At 40.6% G+C, this 18,827-nt stretch overlaps 1 protein-coding gene across 1 annotated transcript in view; it reads right to left on the reverse strand.

Annotated features, from left to right (window-relative positions):
* Nucleotides 1-18,827, reverse strand: part of TRAPPC9 (trafficking protein particle complex subunit 9) — a 542,263-nt gene that overhangs the window by 182,555 nt on the left and 340,881 nt on the right. Inside the window, exon 21 of the mRNA XM_055314325.1 lies at nucleotides 77-187. Within this exon, the coding sequence (XP_055170300.1) occupies nucleotides 77-187 (111 nt within the window). The remainder of the gene's footprint in view (nucleotides 1-76; nucleotides 188-18,827) is intronic.

Below are 18,827 nucleotides of genomic sequence, written 5' to 3' on the forward strand. Positions count from 1 at the left end.
AGGGTTATCTTGGAGCCTCCCAACAGGGGTGACAGACGCAGGGAGAGGTGGCATGTGGGAAGGTGGAGACACTCACCGCTGGCACTCGCCTGCATGCAGGATGAGCTCCTCATTGCCCCGGGCACTGACGGTCAGCTCGTGCTCCGTGGAGTTGAAGACATCCAGGAGCAGATGGCACTGTCGGGTACTGCACAGAAGACAAAAGAAAGTTGAGGATCTTCTAGAAGCCAACGATGAGAGCAACTTAGGCTTTTTCTCCTTTCAAAAGGCCTCCCACTGCTTGAGGATGTCAGAGGTGCAGTGTATCAAAATGTCACATGCCCTGGACATAAAGGATTATAGAGGCTCACTCTGAGCTAACTGCGAACTCTGCAAAATCGGTTTGGGCATCAGATCGTGCCTGGTCCCAGGGACACACGCTTACAATCCAGTGTGCCCTTTACACACCAAGTGGCCCTGGGACGGTAACCCAAGATCCCCAACCCTCGTGTATGTGAGGACCAGGACACCTGACCTGGAAGTAAGACAACCAGGGGACAGCATGTGCCATACAGGTGATAACTGGTCAATAACCACTGTGTCGAAGTCAGATGTCTGCTGACTTCCGCAGGTTCGGAAGCAAGGTGCTGGGCAGCTGTACGTGGAGAACGGTATCCCAGGTATCTGTGTATGCACCTGCTGAAGCCTTACAGACTACACCCTCTTCCTCTTCAGAGCCATGAAGATACTGCAGGTTTACTCACTCCCACCCTCCTGAAAGCTCCACTGCTTTGATTTCTCTGGTCCACGAGGTAAGCAAACACACCCAAGCTCCCAGTGCCCTCTGCCACAGGAGGGGTCCATGAAATAAAGCTCTAGCCAATAAGGAGGCTTTCTCTCCCAAGTAAGAAGACCTGTCCCAGAGAGAAGGTGTTCACCCTTCAGCCTCCTCATTCCCTCCTCCTGTCCACCCTGCCCCAAGATAAACAAGAGGAGTCTGGGAGCCATGATATCGTCAGTAGCTGAAGTGGCCTCCGGACTCACCAGCAAAAACCAACCCCACATGCATCATCTGTGTTAGCCCCCATTTGTTAGATGCCCGCTACAGTTAAAGCTTGCCTGAAGCTCACCCAGTATCTTAAATACCATGTACCGCAGCGGGCACATGGCAAGGAATCAGTAAGTGTGCGCTGATCTGAATGGGACTGGTGTGCCCACGACCGAGCAGATGCAGAAATCATCCCAGAACTCGGTAAGTACTTTTTCATATGGAAAAAAAGAAAGACTCGGAGAAGGATCTCTGCTCTGGGTCTTCTTCAGCTTACTGTGTCTTTAGAACATGACCCTCCAATGGGCATCTCAATTCTCAAATTTACGTCTCCAGCCTTTGCTGCTAGCAAAGGAAGGGTAGAGGGCAAACATCCATGTGTGCCAGAGCTGCCTGTACTTCCATTTCATCTTGACACCCAGGGAGCCTGTCCTCCCCAGACCCGTTTACAGGAAAGGAAAGTGAAGGGCACGGCCACAACGCCAGCAAGGTGACCGACACTGCAGACTCACACCTCAAAATCCTGTGCTTTTCACATAGATGGAAATAAATATTCCAGGGATCCCTGGGTGACGCAGTGGTTTGGCGCCTGCCTTTGGCCCAGGACGCGATCAAATCCCACATCGGGCTCCCGGTACATGGAGCCTGCTTCTCCCTCTGCCTGTGTCTCTGCCTCTCTCTCTCTATCATAAATTAATAAAAATTTAAAAAAAATTTTAAAAAAAGAAAGAAATATTCCAAACCTCGTTGTCTGTTCCTTCCAGAGAAGGGAACTGAGATGGAGAAGCGTGCAGTGCCCTGACTGGGGGCGTGTGCACATGCACACACACATACGCCACCACTATCAGAAGGCCACAAGGCATCTGTGAAACACCAATTGTTCAAGCTGCGTACATGTAACCCACGCTCAGGGGAGGAAGGTAAAGCAGCAGCTTTCTCGTTTCTGCTGTGTATTGCTGTGAGGTGTTGTACCACACATCTTCGGAAAAGCAGGTTCACACTGGTTGATTCTAGGTTCTTTGGGTGGGAGTGTTTCCCCTAGAGGTTCAGCACTTAGAAAATATTCATTAGTTCTGACAGCTGCGTACAAGAGGCCTCTTCACTCCGCTCACAGAAAAATGAGCTTTCAAGAATGAAGATCTATTCTGCCTTTGTCATAACTTCATGAAATCTTTAATCACAGCAAAATCTTTCATCAGGAATGGGAATTCGTAAAACATTTATCAGAGGAGGAAAATTGAAGTGATTTTTAAAAGCAGGGAAGAAAAGACTCCAATATATGTTGTTTCTGCTCACAGAATGCAGTAGCTAGGAAGCGGCATGGGAATGAACAGTACACCCATTTCTGTGTCCTCTATTTCTTCTGACTCACTGAATGTGGGGACCTCCTGATCCACTGTTTCTGTTCCTCCTAATTGTTGGCATCACAATGTCCTGGCAGATCTCTGCTTTCTATCTATCGCTCATAAATTAATTCGCTTTTCCTAAACTCCTAAAGGAGCATTTTGTACCCACCAAAATGTCCTTTACTCTGTGTATCTTTCTGTAACACTCTGGATGATTTTCTTCAGTTTTATGCTCCATTTGAGAACACAGTTACTTTTAATTCTAGCTTGCTTTGTTTTATTTTTTTCTGGTCCAATCCTTCTAAAGTATAGGGAAACCCAGGAAAGCTTTGAAGAACTAGACTGGAGTGAGTCTTAGAAGGACAGGTGCATCTGCCTGGGGAGGGGATGATGCTGTCGGGAGGACAGGAGACACACATTCCAGGCAAAGGGAGAAGCACATGCAAACCCAGCTCCATTGAGCGAGTGTACACCATTTCCTCTGTTAAGAATTAGGAACTCTATTACTTCCTCTAAGGAATACAACATCTGCTGAGTACCTGTTGTGTACAAGGTGCTGTTCCAGGCTCTGGGAATTTGGAAGGGAACAAGAAAAATGGAAGACCACTTTCATGGAAATCACACTCTTGTCATGAGAGAGGGCTGGGAAAGAGGAGGTAAGTTTACAAAGTAAAACCTTTAGTCATTTCTACAAAATGAGGAAAAACACATTCAAAAGGTTGTTGAGTAGCAGGTAAAGACACACCCCACGATCAATAACATTCCTATTTATCAACTAAAAAGTTACAAAATAATTTTTAAGAAAGTGTATTTATAGTAGCAATGCATCTAGGAATAAATCTTTTTAAAACTGTGAAATGTTTATGGAGAATAGTTTAAAAGTTTTATAGAATAGTATTAAAGGTGATGAATAAACCCAGAAGTGTATTATGCTCAAGGATGGGAAGACAATATTTTTAATTAAGTCACCTCTTTTGAAATGTCTATAAATTCAATGAAATCAAATACAAAATCCCAACAAAGTTTCAGTTTTAATCAAAGTTGACTCACTGATTTTAAAATTTGTATGTAAGATCAAAGGGCCAAGAATATACAGAACAATGGTCAGGAAGATGTTTGGAAGGGACTTGGCCAACTAGATATCAAGAACTGTTATAAAACTGTATAATGAAGGCACTGCTAGGGCCATGATATGCAAATACATCAGTGGAAAAAATTAGCCCCAAAACAGATCTACGAATATAAGGCAACTAGATAAATGACTGAAGTAGGAGTATTGATTAATAAGAAGATTCAATAAATAGTGCTGGTGTGCATGAATATGCAGACACAAAGATAAATTATATCCCTACCTCACGCCATGAACAAAAATAAATTTCAAGTAGATTTAATTGGGACGCCTGGGTGGCTCAGTGATTGAGCATCTACTTTCAGCTCAGGGCGTGACCCCGGGGTCCAGGGATCAAGTCCCACATCAGGCTCCCTGCAAGGAGCCTGCTTCTCCCTCTGCCTATGTTTCTGCCTCTCTCTCTGTGTCTCTCATGAATAAAATGTTTAAAAAAACAAAGAGATTTAATAACTAAATGTTAAAAAATAAATTTCAAATAGATCATATAACTAAATGTGTAAATCCTGTAGAAACAAAATAGGTAAACTTTACCTAAATCCAAACATTTCAAGAATTATATTAAGTATAATAAAAGGCCTAAACATTATAATTAATAGAAATTGTCAGAATAGACTAAGAAAACAAGATTGAACTGGATGTTATCTAGAAAAATCCACTTTAAATATAATGATAGGCTAAAATTACAGGAATGGAAAGAATATGCCAAACAAACTTTAATTAAAAAAAAAAAACACAAACCCTGGAGTATTATATTAGTATCAGACACTTCAGGGTATACTTCAGAGCAGGAAAAATATGCAGAGATAAAGAGAAAAGTCATATAATGATAAAAGCACTAATTCACTACAAATATATAATAATTCTTAACATAAATACACCTAGATACAGAAGTTTCAAAAATACATGAAGAAAAAACTGAAAGAAGAAATACACAAAGTCAGGGTTGAAGACTTCATTTCTCTCTTAGCAATCTGACACAGCAAGTAGACATAAAATCAGCGAGGCTATAGAAGAAACAACCCTATCAACCACCTGGATCTGACTGACACTTAGAGACTACTCCACCCAACAAGAGAACACACATACTTCTCAAGCATTCAGCAACATTCACCAGAAGATAGACCCTATTCTAGACCATGAAAAAAAATTTATAATGAAAACTATGTTCATAAAATCACTATACACAGGTATTTACAGCAGCTCTATTCATAATCGCAAAAAGGTAGGAACAATCCAAAATATCCTTCAACTGATGAGAGAATTCACAAACTACAGTATACCTATATAGTGAAAATCGCAACGACAAAAAAAAAAAATCCAAGTACTGATATGTTCAACAATATCGGATGATCTCAAAATTAATACGGTCATTGAAAAAAGTTTACGTATAGCATGATTCCATTTATATAACATTCTGGGAAAGTCAAGACAGCGATGGAGAACAGATCAGTGGTCACTGTTGAGGGGTGGGGCAGGCTAAAATTATAAGGGGTAGCACAATGAATGAATGTTTGGGGGTGTTTTTATCCTGACTGTAGTGAACACATGAATCTATGAGTTAGAATTCATAAAACTGTACATCAGAAAGTCAATTTTATTGTGTGTCAATTTAAATTTTTTTAGACTGATGGAATTTAAAAATTAACATCATAATGAATCTAATGAGCTCTAGTGCATAACATTTGTTGTGAACATCAGTTTGTATCTTGGTGGCTGTAACATCTTAGGCAAGTCATTTAATTTCTCTGAGCCTTAGTTTTTCCCCAAGGGGAGCAAGAGTACCTATATCATAAAATTATTAGGAGGCTCTAATGGAAAAATAGGTGAAAGTGCCTTACTAAATCATAAGGAGGAAAAAAACTGAAGCAGAATATTACATAGACACAAGAGGTGGTGCTTATTATTAGCTTGGTAGCTGTCAGTGGAGCAGCAAAGGGAAAGCACACAACCCTGCCAACAAAGCAATCCCAGCTAATTATTCAATATTGACTCAGCTAAAAGTGAGCATGAGAAATTCCCACGCCAAGGTCTGAGTCTGTCTAAAAACCATGGTGCCTCAACCAGAAACTAAGCAGTGCTCTTTCTCTCAACCCCCCAGAATCTAGTATCTCTGGGGCCACCCAGGATCCAAACATTAGTGTTCAGTCATTCCAAGGAGTACAGTCAAGTGAGCAAACACAAAACCGAAACATGCAGGGATGGCCACATACACCACTGGCCAAAACCATGTGGTCTTTTATCAAAATTCTGTAAGCCTTATTTTCTCAATATGTCTTCTTTCCAGGAAAAAATCAGTACCCAATTTGAAGATGGCAGGAAGGATCTCTGTTTCTAACATTTCAGTTAATAAGTTCTTAAATACTGCTTTAAAAACTTCCCTATAAGATATTTGGGATGGCCATAATTGCAAGGACACACAATAACAAATATCAGCAAGACCGTGAAGAAACCGGAACCCTCAAACACTGAGGTGGGAATGCAAAATGGCGCAGCCACTTTGCAAAACAGTCTGGCAGCTCCTTAAATAATTAAATATAGAGTTGCCATGTGATCCATTAATTCCACTCCTAGGTATATCCAGGAGAAATAAAATCCTATCCACACAGGAGCTTGTACAGAAATATTCAAAAGACTGTTATTCATAATGGCTCCAAAATGGAATCAACCCAAATGTCCATCAACTAATGAATGGATAGACAAAATGTAATATATCCACACAATGGAATATTATTCAGCCCTAAAAATAAATGGCATGATACTTCACTGTGGGTGAACCTTGGAAACATTACGCTAAGTGAAAGAAGACAGTCACACACTGCATAATCCCACTTACATAAAATATGCAGAACAGACAAATCTGCAGACAAAGAATAGATTTGCAGTTGCCTGGATGGAGGATGGGAGCCACTGGTAACGGGTATGGGGCTTCTTTTGGGAAGATGGAAAGTTCTAAATTTAGACTGTGGTGATGACTGAACAACTCTGAGTCTACTAAAACACTAAATTACAGTTTAAGTGGGTGGACTGTATGGTATGTAAATGACGTTTCAATAAAGATGCTTAAATAGAAAGCACACATTTGAGAGGCTGAGCGTCCAGGACGCAGTGTTTTCAGGAGCCCCTGGCGCTCAGAGAAAACACGCTCACGGCTCGCTCGCAGCACTGTTTCATCTTCCAACAGACCAGCACCGCACCACAGCAGCGGAGAAGACCCCACCACCCTGTCTCCACTGTATCGCCCAACCTGTACTCATAACAGACCATGGGTAAGAGCCAGGAGCCAGGAAGATGAGTGTGAGATTGAGTCTCAGGTGACTGTCACCAGGTATGTGAGCTGGGCACATAAGGACACCTGTGCCTCACAAAGATAACACATAATGATGAGCACGTCCAATGTGGCTTTTCATTTTCTGGGAATGACGACAAGCCGAATTCAAACAGGATTGCTTATAGAAAAGTACTTGCAAATAGCTACCTGAAATTGCTTCATGCGTCACCACTTGAAATTCACTCTGTTATGATTAAACAAACAAACCAGTAAAACTTTAAAAATGCAAAACGCAAGAATTCTAAACATAAGGTTGCAAATAAAACTCTGGCCAACTGTTGCTTTTATAGAATCTACCTTTATACGTATGTTCAAATCCTTAAATCAAACATGACATAGGTACTTTTTTTTTTTTTTAAGACTTCACTTATTTGAGAGAGAGTGAGAGCATAAGCAGAGGAAGGGGCAGCAGACTCCCTGCTGAGCAGGGAGCCCTATGTGGGGCTCAATCCCAGACCCCAAGATCATGACCTGAGCTGAAGGCAGATGCTTAACCAACTGAGCCACCCAGGCACCCCATGACATAGGCACTTTTAATTGAAGTCTAAAAATCAGACTTTAAAAATATATTAGTGTATATTATTTGTTAAATAGAAACATTTTAACTTTCTTAATTAAGTATACTGTTATAAAATGAACACCAGTATGTAACATTTCATGATACAACCATCTATGATAAAATACGAATCACTTAAAACTACTGATTTTAATAGTTTAATACTTCTTATAGTAGGACATAAAAGTCCCCTCAAGTGAACAGAAACAGAAAAATGAGAGGTAGTCACTGGGAGGTGGTACCTGGAACCAGAGACTGCTAAATAGAGTCAGTTCCAATTTAGATGGAACGTCCAGCTGCTCCAGCCCATCACAGGCTGGGTCTCACCTCCTGGACTTCATAGGTCTGTGCTAACAGGTGGAAAACAATGAAAGGTGTGCTCATCATTTCAGAGGATACAAGCCAACAGGTGCTGGGGTGGCAGGGTAGATAAAGCTCCCTCCAACATGTCATGCTAACTCACCGAACTGCCATGGCACCTGGGGGCAGAGGGGCTGTGTGTGGCCGGCAACACCAGCCAGATAGGTTCTCCAAGAAGCAAGGCAGCCCTCCTTGTGTCCCCTGGGCACTCCTCACAGCCCTGCCTCAGTGACCACCAAGAGAGGGGCACTGATGCAGCGGCAGGCTTCCCTGTCTCATGGCCCACCTAGATGGGTTCACTAGCTGGACCACCCGTCGGCCCCTCACACAAGGCACGAAGGTGAGTCCCCCACTCTGCGCTGGACCATCCGCTTGGAGAACCTGAGATGTGAAGCCCCCACTGAGAGCCACATCTAAACAATACAAGTACCAAAGAGGGAGCAGGGCAGCTTGCGTCAGAGACACATGGGGCTCTCCCAAGCACAGACACCAGAGCAAAGCACAGGGCACAGCTCCCCAGGAGCTCTGTATCGGGGGACCGGTCCTCTCATGGCCTACTACGTCTCCTTGATGTTAAATGCCTTGCTATTGTCTCTATGTTAGAAAAAAAAATTTTGAAAAGTTCATTAAATATTACAAAGGGAGGTCTTAATTTGGCACTTCAGGTAATTTTCTCAATATTTATTTCCCACATTTCCCAACTGCAGACCTATTTTATATCCTACTGGGGAAGGTGGGATGTGGGCTGCATAGGATCACTCTGTACGTTTTTGCAACTTCCTATAAATCTATAACTGTTACAAAATAAATTGAAAAAAGTGATTCAGGTCTGAATCAAACCAACAGAATTCTAAACGTCATTTCATTTCCTGTCCTCTCAGGAGAGGAGGAGGAAAGAGTCTTTTGCTTCCTATGTGTAGCTGGTAATAAGTACTCCTGTGTAAAAGATGAAGCTGCTCTCTGGTGCTTGCTGGGCAGGCAGGGCCAAGCCAGGCTAAGACACAGCCCCATCAGCAGCTGCCACAGTCCACCCCAGCACCCTGCCCTGCCCATGACTCCCCATCACGGGACCTCGTGAACTGTCCTGCCTCCACTTCCCCAAAGAACTCCTATCAGACCTCCTATAACTACCCCATGCAAATTCAGCCGTTTTCTTCAAAGTTCCCACCACACACTGTTCACATCCCCACTGTAGCATCTCTTTAACAATTCCATTGAGTACCGACTGCTTATTTTACTGGCTTGGTGCTACCAATACAGAGTGAGTCCAGAAGCGCCTGCCTGCAGGGAGCAGACGGGAAGGTGGGGAACAGGCAGACAGACCTCCCAGGTGTGCTGAGCTGAGTGACAGCCTAAGGAAGTCCGTAGGGCCTGCTGCAGCAAAGCTGTTTGTTCTGTGTTCAAATCACCAATTCACCCCCTTCTCCCTTGAATCTGGCACACAATTAGAACATGTACATGTGCACACACAAGCAAGAAAAAGAACGACCGCCCATTTGCAATTATCTACCTCGCATCAGGCACTATATGTTAGTACTTCACATACATTTTGCAGACCCTACCACAACTCTGCAAGATCAATGTTATCTCTGTTTCAAGATAAAGAAATAAAAGCCATTTGCTCAAGACCGCAGTGCAAATAAGCAGTAGAATCAAAATCTGAAATCAGATACAGGTACATTTCCTTCTGAATCCTCGCGCTTGTTAAAATTCTAAATTCTTGTTAAACTTAAAACCAACTTAATAAATAAACCTAGCAACTTGAAAAAGATCGACCATGATAAAACCCAACATTAAGATTGCCTTTATTATGAGTCTGTGAGCACATGTTCCCCACGGGGTTGAGCTGTCTTACCCCATGGGGGGAAATGGAATATATCTAAGTGGCCAGGGATAAGTGCTGTGATGTGTCAAGTGGTATGATTTCTATTAATAATGTAATAATGATTACACCCTACGCCCTGCTCAGAGGAGAGTATTTTTCACATAACTCAGAGTAGCAATGCATGAGATTGGATCATTTATTTTAACAGGCTAGAAAAAGATTGCTCCCCAGGAGAGAGGAGGGCTGGGCACAGAGACAGGGGTGGCATAGCCCAATCCATTTCAATCTGGTCCCTAACAACATACCAACCAGCTTTGTATTAAAAAGAAAAAAAAATCAATCTCAAAATAACTGATCTCCTAAATAAGTCAGCTGAGACCCGTGTACACCCAAGGGAGAAGAGGGGAGAAGAGCCATGAGAATCCCACCTCCCCCTCATCTATACTGTGCTTTGCTGTCAAGAACGCACCTGCCTCCTCCATGGCATAACCTGCTTCTAGTAACAGCCCAGTGAGGTGAGCAGGACCACGCTGAGCACCCCAGTCAGCAGCAGGAAGGTGGACCTGGGGGAGCCAGGTCCTCCAAAGATGTGGCAGGGGTAAGGGGCAGAATAAAGAACCGAGCACTCCCCGTTCAGAGGACAGCTGGCAGAAAGCCTGGGTTTGGGTGCCAAGAACGTTCTAATGCACACCACATCTCCTCCACTCCCGGACCTGCAGCTCAGGTTACAGCGACATCCCCAGACAGCAATGCCCACTTCAAAGGGTTCTCTGGAGTTTAAAGGGACACCGAGCCTAACAGACCCAGGACACTCCCGAGAATACAGTAGGCCCTGAATAAATAGGATTTCCCTTCCCCCCTTTTCTCCGTTTTAAAACACTCTCATTTAAAAACTACCAGTGAGAAAAAATTAATAAATTATCAATATTCATGAGAGGAACAGATACACAAACCATCCCAAGGAGCAAAACGATGGAATATCCATTTGTATTTTGGTTTCAGAGTAGAGGAGGTTCCATTTATGCCAGCAACAGTTATCTTTTGATGTCTATGTGGCTTCTTTGTGCACCAAAATCAGCTTGAATCTCCACACAGGCCCCACATACAGCAGGTCATCCAGCTGGCTGTGCTGCAGAGGCCTTGAAGCCATGATACATGGATGCCAGTCTGTCACCAGCAAGCTGTGAGGACCCAGGCAAATCACATAACGTCTCTGGACCTCGTTTATAATGCAAATGTGTGGAAATAGGACATCTCTGGGGATGCCTGACTCTAAAATGACATGATGCTAACAGAAAAATCTTCATCTGTGAGCAAGATGGAAAATAATGAATTCACAATACACTGTGTCACGTCAACTTCAATAAAGTGCAAAAATTGAATGCCCAAATTAAATGCATGATAATTCTGCTATATTCTAGGCCATGCGATTTATATGGGTCTCTAAGGAAAATAGAGCCTAAATAATTTTTTTTAAGTCATGCCTTTTATACAAGAGACATCTGAATAAATGTAGTCTTGGTGTTTTACACCTATGGATCTTCTTCTTGTTTCGATGAGGTTATGTCTCGATAAACCCATCATAAGTTGAAAATATCCTAAGTTGAAACGTGTTGAATGCGCTAGCCTACCAAATGTCACACTAGGTCTGGCCTACCTTAAATACATTCAGAACACTTACATTAGTCTACAGTTGGGCAAAAACATCTGGCAATGCCTATTTTATGGTATCTCATGTAATTTATTGAACTCTGTGCTAAAAAGTGACAAACAGAAGGGCCGTGTGTGTGCAGAACAACTGCCAGTCTGCCAGCTGTCGACACTCGTGGAGTTGACTGGCTGACTGAGGGCCACAGCTCTCTGCCTCTGCCCAGAATGACAAGCAAGTATCCACATATCACTGGCCCTGGAAAACATCCAAATTCCAAGTTCCAAGAATGGTTTCTACTGAATTCGGATCACTTGCACACACCATTTTAAGGTTAAGAAATCCTAAGTCAAGTCATCGTTAAGTCAAGGACTTCCTATACTCATTCAAACATTTCTTTAGTTTCATGTGGCCATGGGCCACAGGTGCCGAGCCTTGAGGTCCATGATTAAAAACCTGGCTCAGGACTGCACAGAGCACAAAATCTGGCCAAGGAAACAGAAGCCCCATGTTGGCAACACTCCCCTACTCCTCCCAGGGAATGGGTGGGGAATGGGTGGTAAAACCCTAAATCTTCAAGAATTAGGACACTGGTTCATTTCTTATGCCACCTTCCCATGCTTCTCCAGTATTTATGTGTGTATACACAAACACACACACATGTCTATATACACACATGTATGTATACACACGCACACACACACACACACACACACTTTTTAAAGATTTTATTTATTCATGAGAGACACACAGAAAGAGGCAGAAACACAGGCAGAGGGAGAAGCAGGCTCCCTGCAGGGAGCCCAATGTGGTACTCAATCCTGGGACTCCGAGATCATGCCCTGAGCCTAAGGCAGACACTCAACTGCTGAGTTACCCAGGCGTTCCTATATACGTATCTTTTACACATGAGCAACAAAATTTTAAAGTCAAGGTATAATTTAGATACAATGAAATAATGAGCTTTATGTTTGCCTACAATCCTGTAACCCTCACCTGCATCAAGATACACAACATTTCATCAGCTCAAAAGACACTCTTCCTTCTAGGGTGACAACCTGCTGAAGTTTGCTCAGCACTGCCAGCTCTCCGAGGGCAAGAGTATCTCAGAGCTAAGACCTGGGAAGTCCCAGGCAAAGTGGGACAGTCAGCAACCTGATCCCCACAGGTCAATTCCTGCCCTGGGCCACCTCAACCTATGGCCAAGCACGGTTCAGACTTCTTTTTCCAGACAATGAGTTTTCCTGTTCTAGAAACTGGTATAAATGGAGTCCTACAGAGATTAGCATCATGATTTTGAGATTATTCCATGTTGTTGCACATCCCAGTAGCTCATTTTATTTGAAGACTATTCCTCTGCATGGATATGTCACAGATCGTTTATCCATTCCACTGCCGACAGGCATTTGGAGTTGTCTCCAGTTGGGGGTTATTACAAAGAAAGCAGTTATGAAAATTCTTGTAGGAATCCTTTTGTAAATATAAATGTCTATTTCTCTTGAGCAAGTAGCTGCTAGGTCTTTGGGTAGGTAGATGCCACACTCCATGAGGAATTGCCTGACCAATGTGTGAAGTAGTGGTGCCATGTTATACCCCCAGAAGTAATTTACGGAGCCTCCAGCTGTTTCACCTTCTTACCAGCATTTGGAATTGTCAGTCTGTCAGTCTTAGGTTTGGCAACATTAGAGGGTAGACAGTGGCATCTAACTGTGGTTATAATTTGTACTTTCCTGATGATGAGTGATGTTGAGTACCTTCAGGTAAGTATGAGCCATCTGTATACCTTCCTTTGTGAGTATCTGCTCAAATCTTCTGCCCATTTTTTGATGGTCTCAGTGTCTATTTTTAAAGACTTCACGATGTATGTCAGATACAAGACTTCTGTGGCACAAATATGTAGCACACATTTTCTCCCAGCATGCAGCTTGCCTTTTGATGAGGTGAAGTTTTTAATTTTAACAAAATCCATTTTATCAACTTTGTTTTATGGTTACTAGTTTCTGATCCCATCTGAGAAATCTTTGCACCAAAGTTACAAAGATACTTTGTTACTTTTTCTTTGAAAAGGGTTATAGTTTTTTTCATTTAGGTCTAGAAACCATCTCAAATGAATTTTTGTATGTGATGTGATCTACAGGGGAAAGCTATTTTTCCCCCACATATGTATCCAGTTCTTCCAGCACCATTTCTTGAAAAACCTTTTCATTCCACATCAAGTTCTTTTCATGCCTTCTTAAAAATCAGTTGGTCAGGGGCACCTGTGTGACACAGTTGCTTAAGTGTCTGAATCTTGCTTTTGGCTCACGTCTGATCTCAGGGTCATGAGATCGAGGCCCACGACAGGCTCTAAGCTTAGTGTGGAGTCCACTTAAGCTGCTCCCTCTCCCTCTGCCCCTCCCTGGTGTGCGCTCTCTCTCTCTCTCTCTCAAATAAGTAAATCTTTAAAAAAAATCAATTGGTCATATATGAGAAAGCCTATTTCTGGACTATTATGATCCATCAATCCTTTTGTCTATCTTTATAACAATAATACTTTCTTAATTACTGTAACGTTATATTAAGTCTTAAAATCGTACCCTACACCCTCCAACTTATTTTTTTTGTCAAGACACATGTCTGGTCCATTGGCAAAAGCCAGTTTCATCTTGAAGTAATTTCTTTAAAAAACTTGTCAACTGGGATCCCTGGGTGGCGCAGCGGTTTGGCGCCTGCCTTTGGCCCAGGGCGCGATCCTGGAGATCCGGGATCGAATCCCACGTCAGGCTCCCGGTGCATGGAGCCTGCTTCTCCCTCTGCCTGTGTCTCTGCCTCTCTCTCTCTCTCTGTGACTATCATAAGTAAATAAAAAAAAATTTAAAAAAAAAAAAAACTTGTCAACTGCACTAAAACAAACAAACAAACAAAACAAAATCCCTGGGATTTTCATTGGAATTACACTGAATTTATAATCCAATTTGGGAAAACTGGTATCTTAGTAATAATTGATTCTTCCAATCAACAAACATGGTATACCTCCCTAATTATTTGAGTGCTAATTTCCCTGACCTGTGCTTTATCATTTACAAGGTAGAGACCATATTTAAAAAGATTTACCCTTAAATGTTATATTTTTATTACATTTTCAAAATTTCATTTCAAAATAATTGCTAGTATATAAAACTACAACTGATTCCTGAATATGGTATCATCCCACAATCTTACTAACTTGACTTATTAGTGCTTATAATATCTTTGCGTGGTAATCTCTTAGAATATTTATGTGATCACATGTATCATGCAAACACGTGAAAAACAACTGTATTTCACTTCCAATTTGTACTGCCTTAATTTTTTTGTCATCTCATTGCTCTGATTAGGTAGGACTGGTAGAAAAGTAATGAATACACTGGCAAAAGCAAACATACTCACCCCAACTGATCCTGATCATAGAGGAAAAGTGCTCAGTCTTTCACAATTAAGTACAATGTTAACTATATAATTTGAGGGGTTTTTAGATGGCCTAGACCAGGTTGCCAGAAGTTCTCCAAACCTTGATTATGGACACTTTCTATCATAAGTGTTGAATTTTGTTATATGATTTTGTTGTTGTTGTTCAACTGACGTCTCATTTTTCTCCTTTATTCTATCAGTATATAACTTAATGGGCTGATTTTTCAATGGTAAAGCCATCTTTTTTTGCTGGATGAAACCCAAACTGTTCATCTTGTGTTCTTTGATATTGCTGGAGGTGATTCATTAATATTTGGTTCTGAATTTTTACAATTATGCCTATGAGGACACTGTCACAATACTTACTCTCTCATAATGTCTCTGTGGATTTGGCATCACAGTGAAGACAGTGTCATAAAATGAGAATGTGAAGTATTCCCTCCATTGTCTACTTCTAGAAGAATTTTTGTAGAAGTAGTATTATTTCTTTCTTAAAAGCTCGATGTAGGGATGTCTGGGTGGCTCAGTGGTTGACCATTTGCCTTCAGCTCAGGGCATGATCCTGGGGTACAGGATCAATTCCCACATCAGGTTCCCTGTGGGGAGGCTGCTTCTCCCTCTGCCTGTGTCTCTGCCTCTCTCTCTCATGAATAAATAAATAAAATGTTTTTTTTTTTTAAAAAAAAAAGCTTGATGTATTTCATAGTGAAACCATCTGAGCCTTATGTTAGCTTTAGTTAAGAATTTAAACTCTAACTGGTATGTGGCTATCTCAGGGACTCTATTTCTTCTCATGTCAATTGTAGTAATTTTTGTCTTTCAAAACACTTTTCATTTGTAAAATTTATTGGAATATGATTTATCATAAAATACTTTTTATTATTCTTTTATTAGTATGTGTAGAATCTGCAATGATTCATTCACAGTATTAGTAATTGGTGCTTTCTCTTTTTATTTTGATTGTTCTGGCTATGGTTTATTAATTTTATTAATCTTTCCAAATAATCAACTTTTGGTTGCATTGACTTTATTTTTTTTTCATTTTATATTTCATTGATAACTACTCTTTACTATTTTTTAGAACCAAATTTTCTTTTTTTTTATGGAGACAAAAGAAAAAATATAGTTTAATGGTCAGAGCAAATTATAAACCCAGAGTCAAGTCTTGAGTGCTTAATATCTAAAATCTACAAAGATGTGTGGTTGAAACATTTGCTCTCTATAACAATCCGCATTTTAACTTTTTTCTTTCCTTTTTTAAAAAAATTCAATTAAAAAAATAAAATAAAAAATTCAATTAGCCAACATATAGTACATCATTAGTCTCAGATGTAGTTGCATGTGACATCCAATGCTCACCACATCAGACGTCCATCCTCCTTAATGCCCATCATCCAATTACCCCATCCCTCCACCCACCACCCCTCCAGCAACCCTCAGTTTGTTTTCCAGAGTTAAGAGTCTCTCCTGGTTTTGTCTCTCTTATTTCTCCCCATTCAGTTTTCCCTCCCTTTTCTTATGATCCTCTGCACTGTTTCTTACATTCCACATGATTGAAACCACATGGTAATTGTCATGCTCTGACTTATTTCACTCAGCATAACACCCTCCAGTTCCATCCATTTTGATGTAAATGGTAAGTATTCATCCTTTCTGATGGCTGAGTAATGTTCTTTGCGTATATAGACCACATCTTTTTTATCCATTCATCTGTTGATGGACATTTCAGCTCCTTCCAAGTTTGGCTATTGTGGACACTGCTGCTATGATTGCAAGTCCCCCTTTGGATCATTACATTTGTATCTTTGGGGTAAACACCTAGTAGTGCAATTGTTGGATTGTAGGGTCGCTCTATTTTTAACTTTTTGAAGAACCTCCATACTGTTTTCCAGACTGGCTGTACCAGTTTGCATTTCCACCAATAATGAAAAAGGGTTCTCCTTGTCCACATCCTCACCACTATTTGTTGTTTCCTGTCTTACTAATTTTAGCTATTCTGACTGGTGTGAGGTGGTATCTCATTGCAGTTTTGATTTATATTTCCCTGATGTCAAGTGATATTGAGCATTTTTTCATGTGTCTGTTGGCCATTTGTGTATCTACTTCTTTGGAGGAATGTCCATTCATGTCTTCTGCCCATTTCTTGATGGGATTCTTTGGGTTTTTTGGGATGTTGACCTTGATAAGTTCTTTAAAGATCTTGGATATTAGCCCTTTATCTGATCTGTCATTTGCAAATATCTTTTCCCATTCCACAGGTTGTCTTTTAGTTTTGTTGATTGTTTCCTTTGCTTTGCAGAAGCTTTTTATCTTGATGAAGTCCCAATAGTTCATTTTGCTTTTGTTTCCCTTGCCTTTGGAGACATAACTAATAAGAAGTTGCTGCAGCTGAGGTCAAAGAAGCTGCTGCCTGTGTTCTCCTCTAGGATTTTGATGGATTCCTGTCTCACGTTTAGGTCTTTCATCCAGAGAATGGTCCTGTTTCATTCTTCTGCATGTGGCTGTCCAATTTTCCCAGCACCATTTATTGAAGAGGCTGTCTTTTTCCATTTTATATTCTTTTCTGTTTTTTCGAAGATTAGTTGACCATAGAGTTGAGGGTCCATTTCTGGGTTCTCTATTCTGTTCTACTGATCTATGCATCTGTTTTTGTGCCTGGATCATACTGTATTGATGATCAGAGCTTTGTAATATAGCTTGAAGTCAGGGATTGTGATGCCACCAGCTTTGGTTTCCTTTTTCAACATCCATCTGGCTGTTCGAGGTCTTTTCCAGTTCCATACAAATTTTAGGATTATTTGTTCCAGCTCTGTGAAAAATGTTGATGGTGTTTTGATCAGGATTGCAGTGAATGTGTAGATTGTTCTGGGTAACATAGACATCAAAATATTTATTCTTCCAATCCATGAACATGGAATATTTTTCCATCCCTTTCTGTCTTCCTCAATTTCAATTTTTCTAACGTAAGTATTTAGTGTCCTATAAATATCAGGTAGCTGGAATTATTTACTACAACTGATCATGTTTCCTATATTTGTATTAATTTTCTGTCTAGCTTGTTCTATCAAATACTGAGATACAAGTGTCAAAATATTCAACTATAATTGTGTCATCTTCCATTTATTCCTGACATTAAGTATATTTGCATTTAGGATTGTTATGTACTCTGGAGGACTTGAACATTCTATCAATACAAATTATCCTATCTCTTTTTCTCCTCAAAGTCTACTTGTTTGATATTAATACATTCACATCAACTTTCTGTTTGCATGGCATATCTTCCCCCATCTTTGTGCTTTTCATCTGTAAATGATTGTGAGTTTCTGATAGAAAACATGTAGTTGACTCTAGTTTTTTTTTTTTAAATACTGTCTGACAACTTCCACTTTTAAATATAGTCTTTAATCCATTTACATTTAATGTAATTCTTGGTATACTGGATTTAAGTCTATCATGTTGCTCTTTGTTTCCTATTTGACTGTATGTTTCTAGTTCTTTCCACCCTTCTTGCCACCTCTTCCTCCCTTTTTGTATTTTTTAGTAACCCATTTTCTCTCTTCTGGTTTATTATCCATACTTTAAATGGTTGCTAAAGGGTTTACAAAATGCACCTTTAACTTATGAAATGGCTGAAGTTAGAATGTGGTAACACATAAATGTAAGACCTATCATTCCTCCTCCTCTGTTTCCCTCTAGTTTCTCTGCACTTTTAAATATAGTCTTTATTATCTAAATATCCTGTTGTATATTTTACTTCAGTGTATGATGTGCACGACAAAATTAAACGCTTTTTCCCTTAAATAGTCAATAGTCTTTTAAAGAAATTAAGGAGCAAGGGGAACAATCTTTTATATTTATTCACTTGCTATTTCTATTTCTGGGATTTGACATTCCTTAATATAGACCCATGTTTCCATTTGGTATTATTTCTGCCTGATGAGCTTTTACCAGGCTGATGAAACATAAGAACTATGCTCTATCCATCTCTTACCCCACTGAGTGCTTTATATAGCACGTGAAATGTTGGAGGTATTGATTTTAGGAATAAATGAAACATTGAAGATGCTGGCTTAAAGGTTTACAGTCTGGTAAGTACTTTATTGAAAGTACAGAGACCCGTAGAAGTATCAACCCATTCTCTCTAGTCATGCTCAGGAAAATTTTACAAACAAGGAGATA

This window comes from Nyctereutes procyonoides, unplaced genomic scaffold, assembly GCF_905146905.1.
Source record: "Nyctereutes procyonoides isolate TBG_1078 unplaced genomic scaffold, NYPRO_anot_genome, whole genome shotgun sequence".
Classification (NCBI taxonomy): domain Eukaryota; kingdom Metazoa; phylum Chordata; class Mammalia; order Carnivora; family Canidae; genus Nyctereutes; species Nyctereutes procyonoides.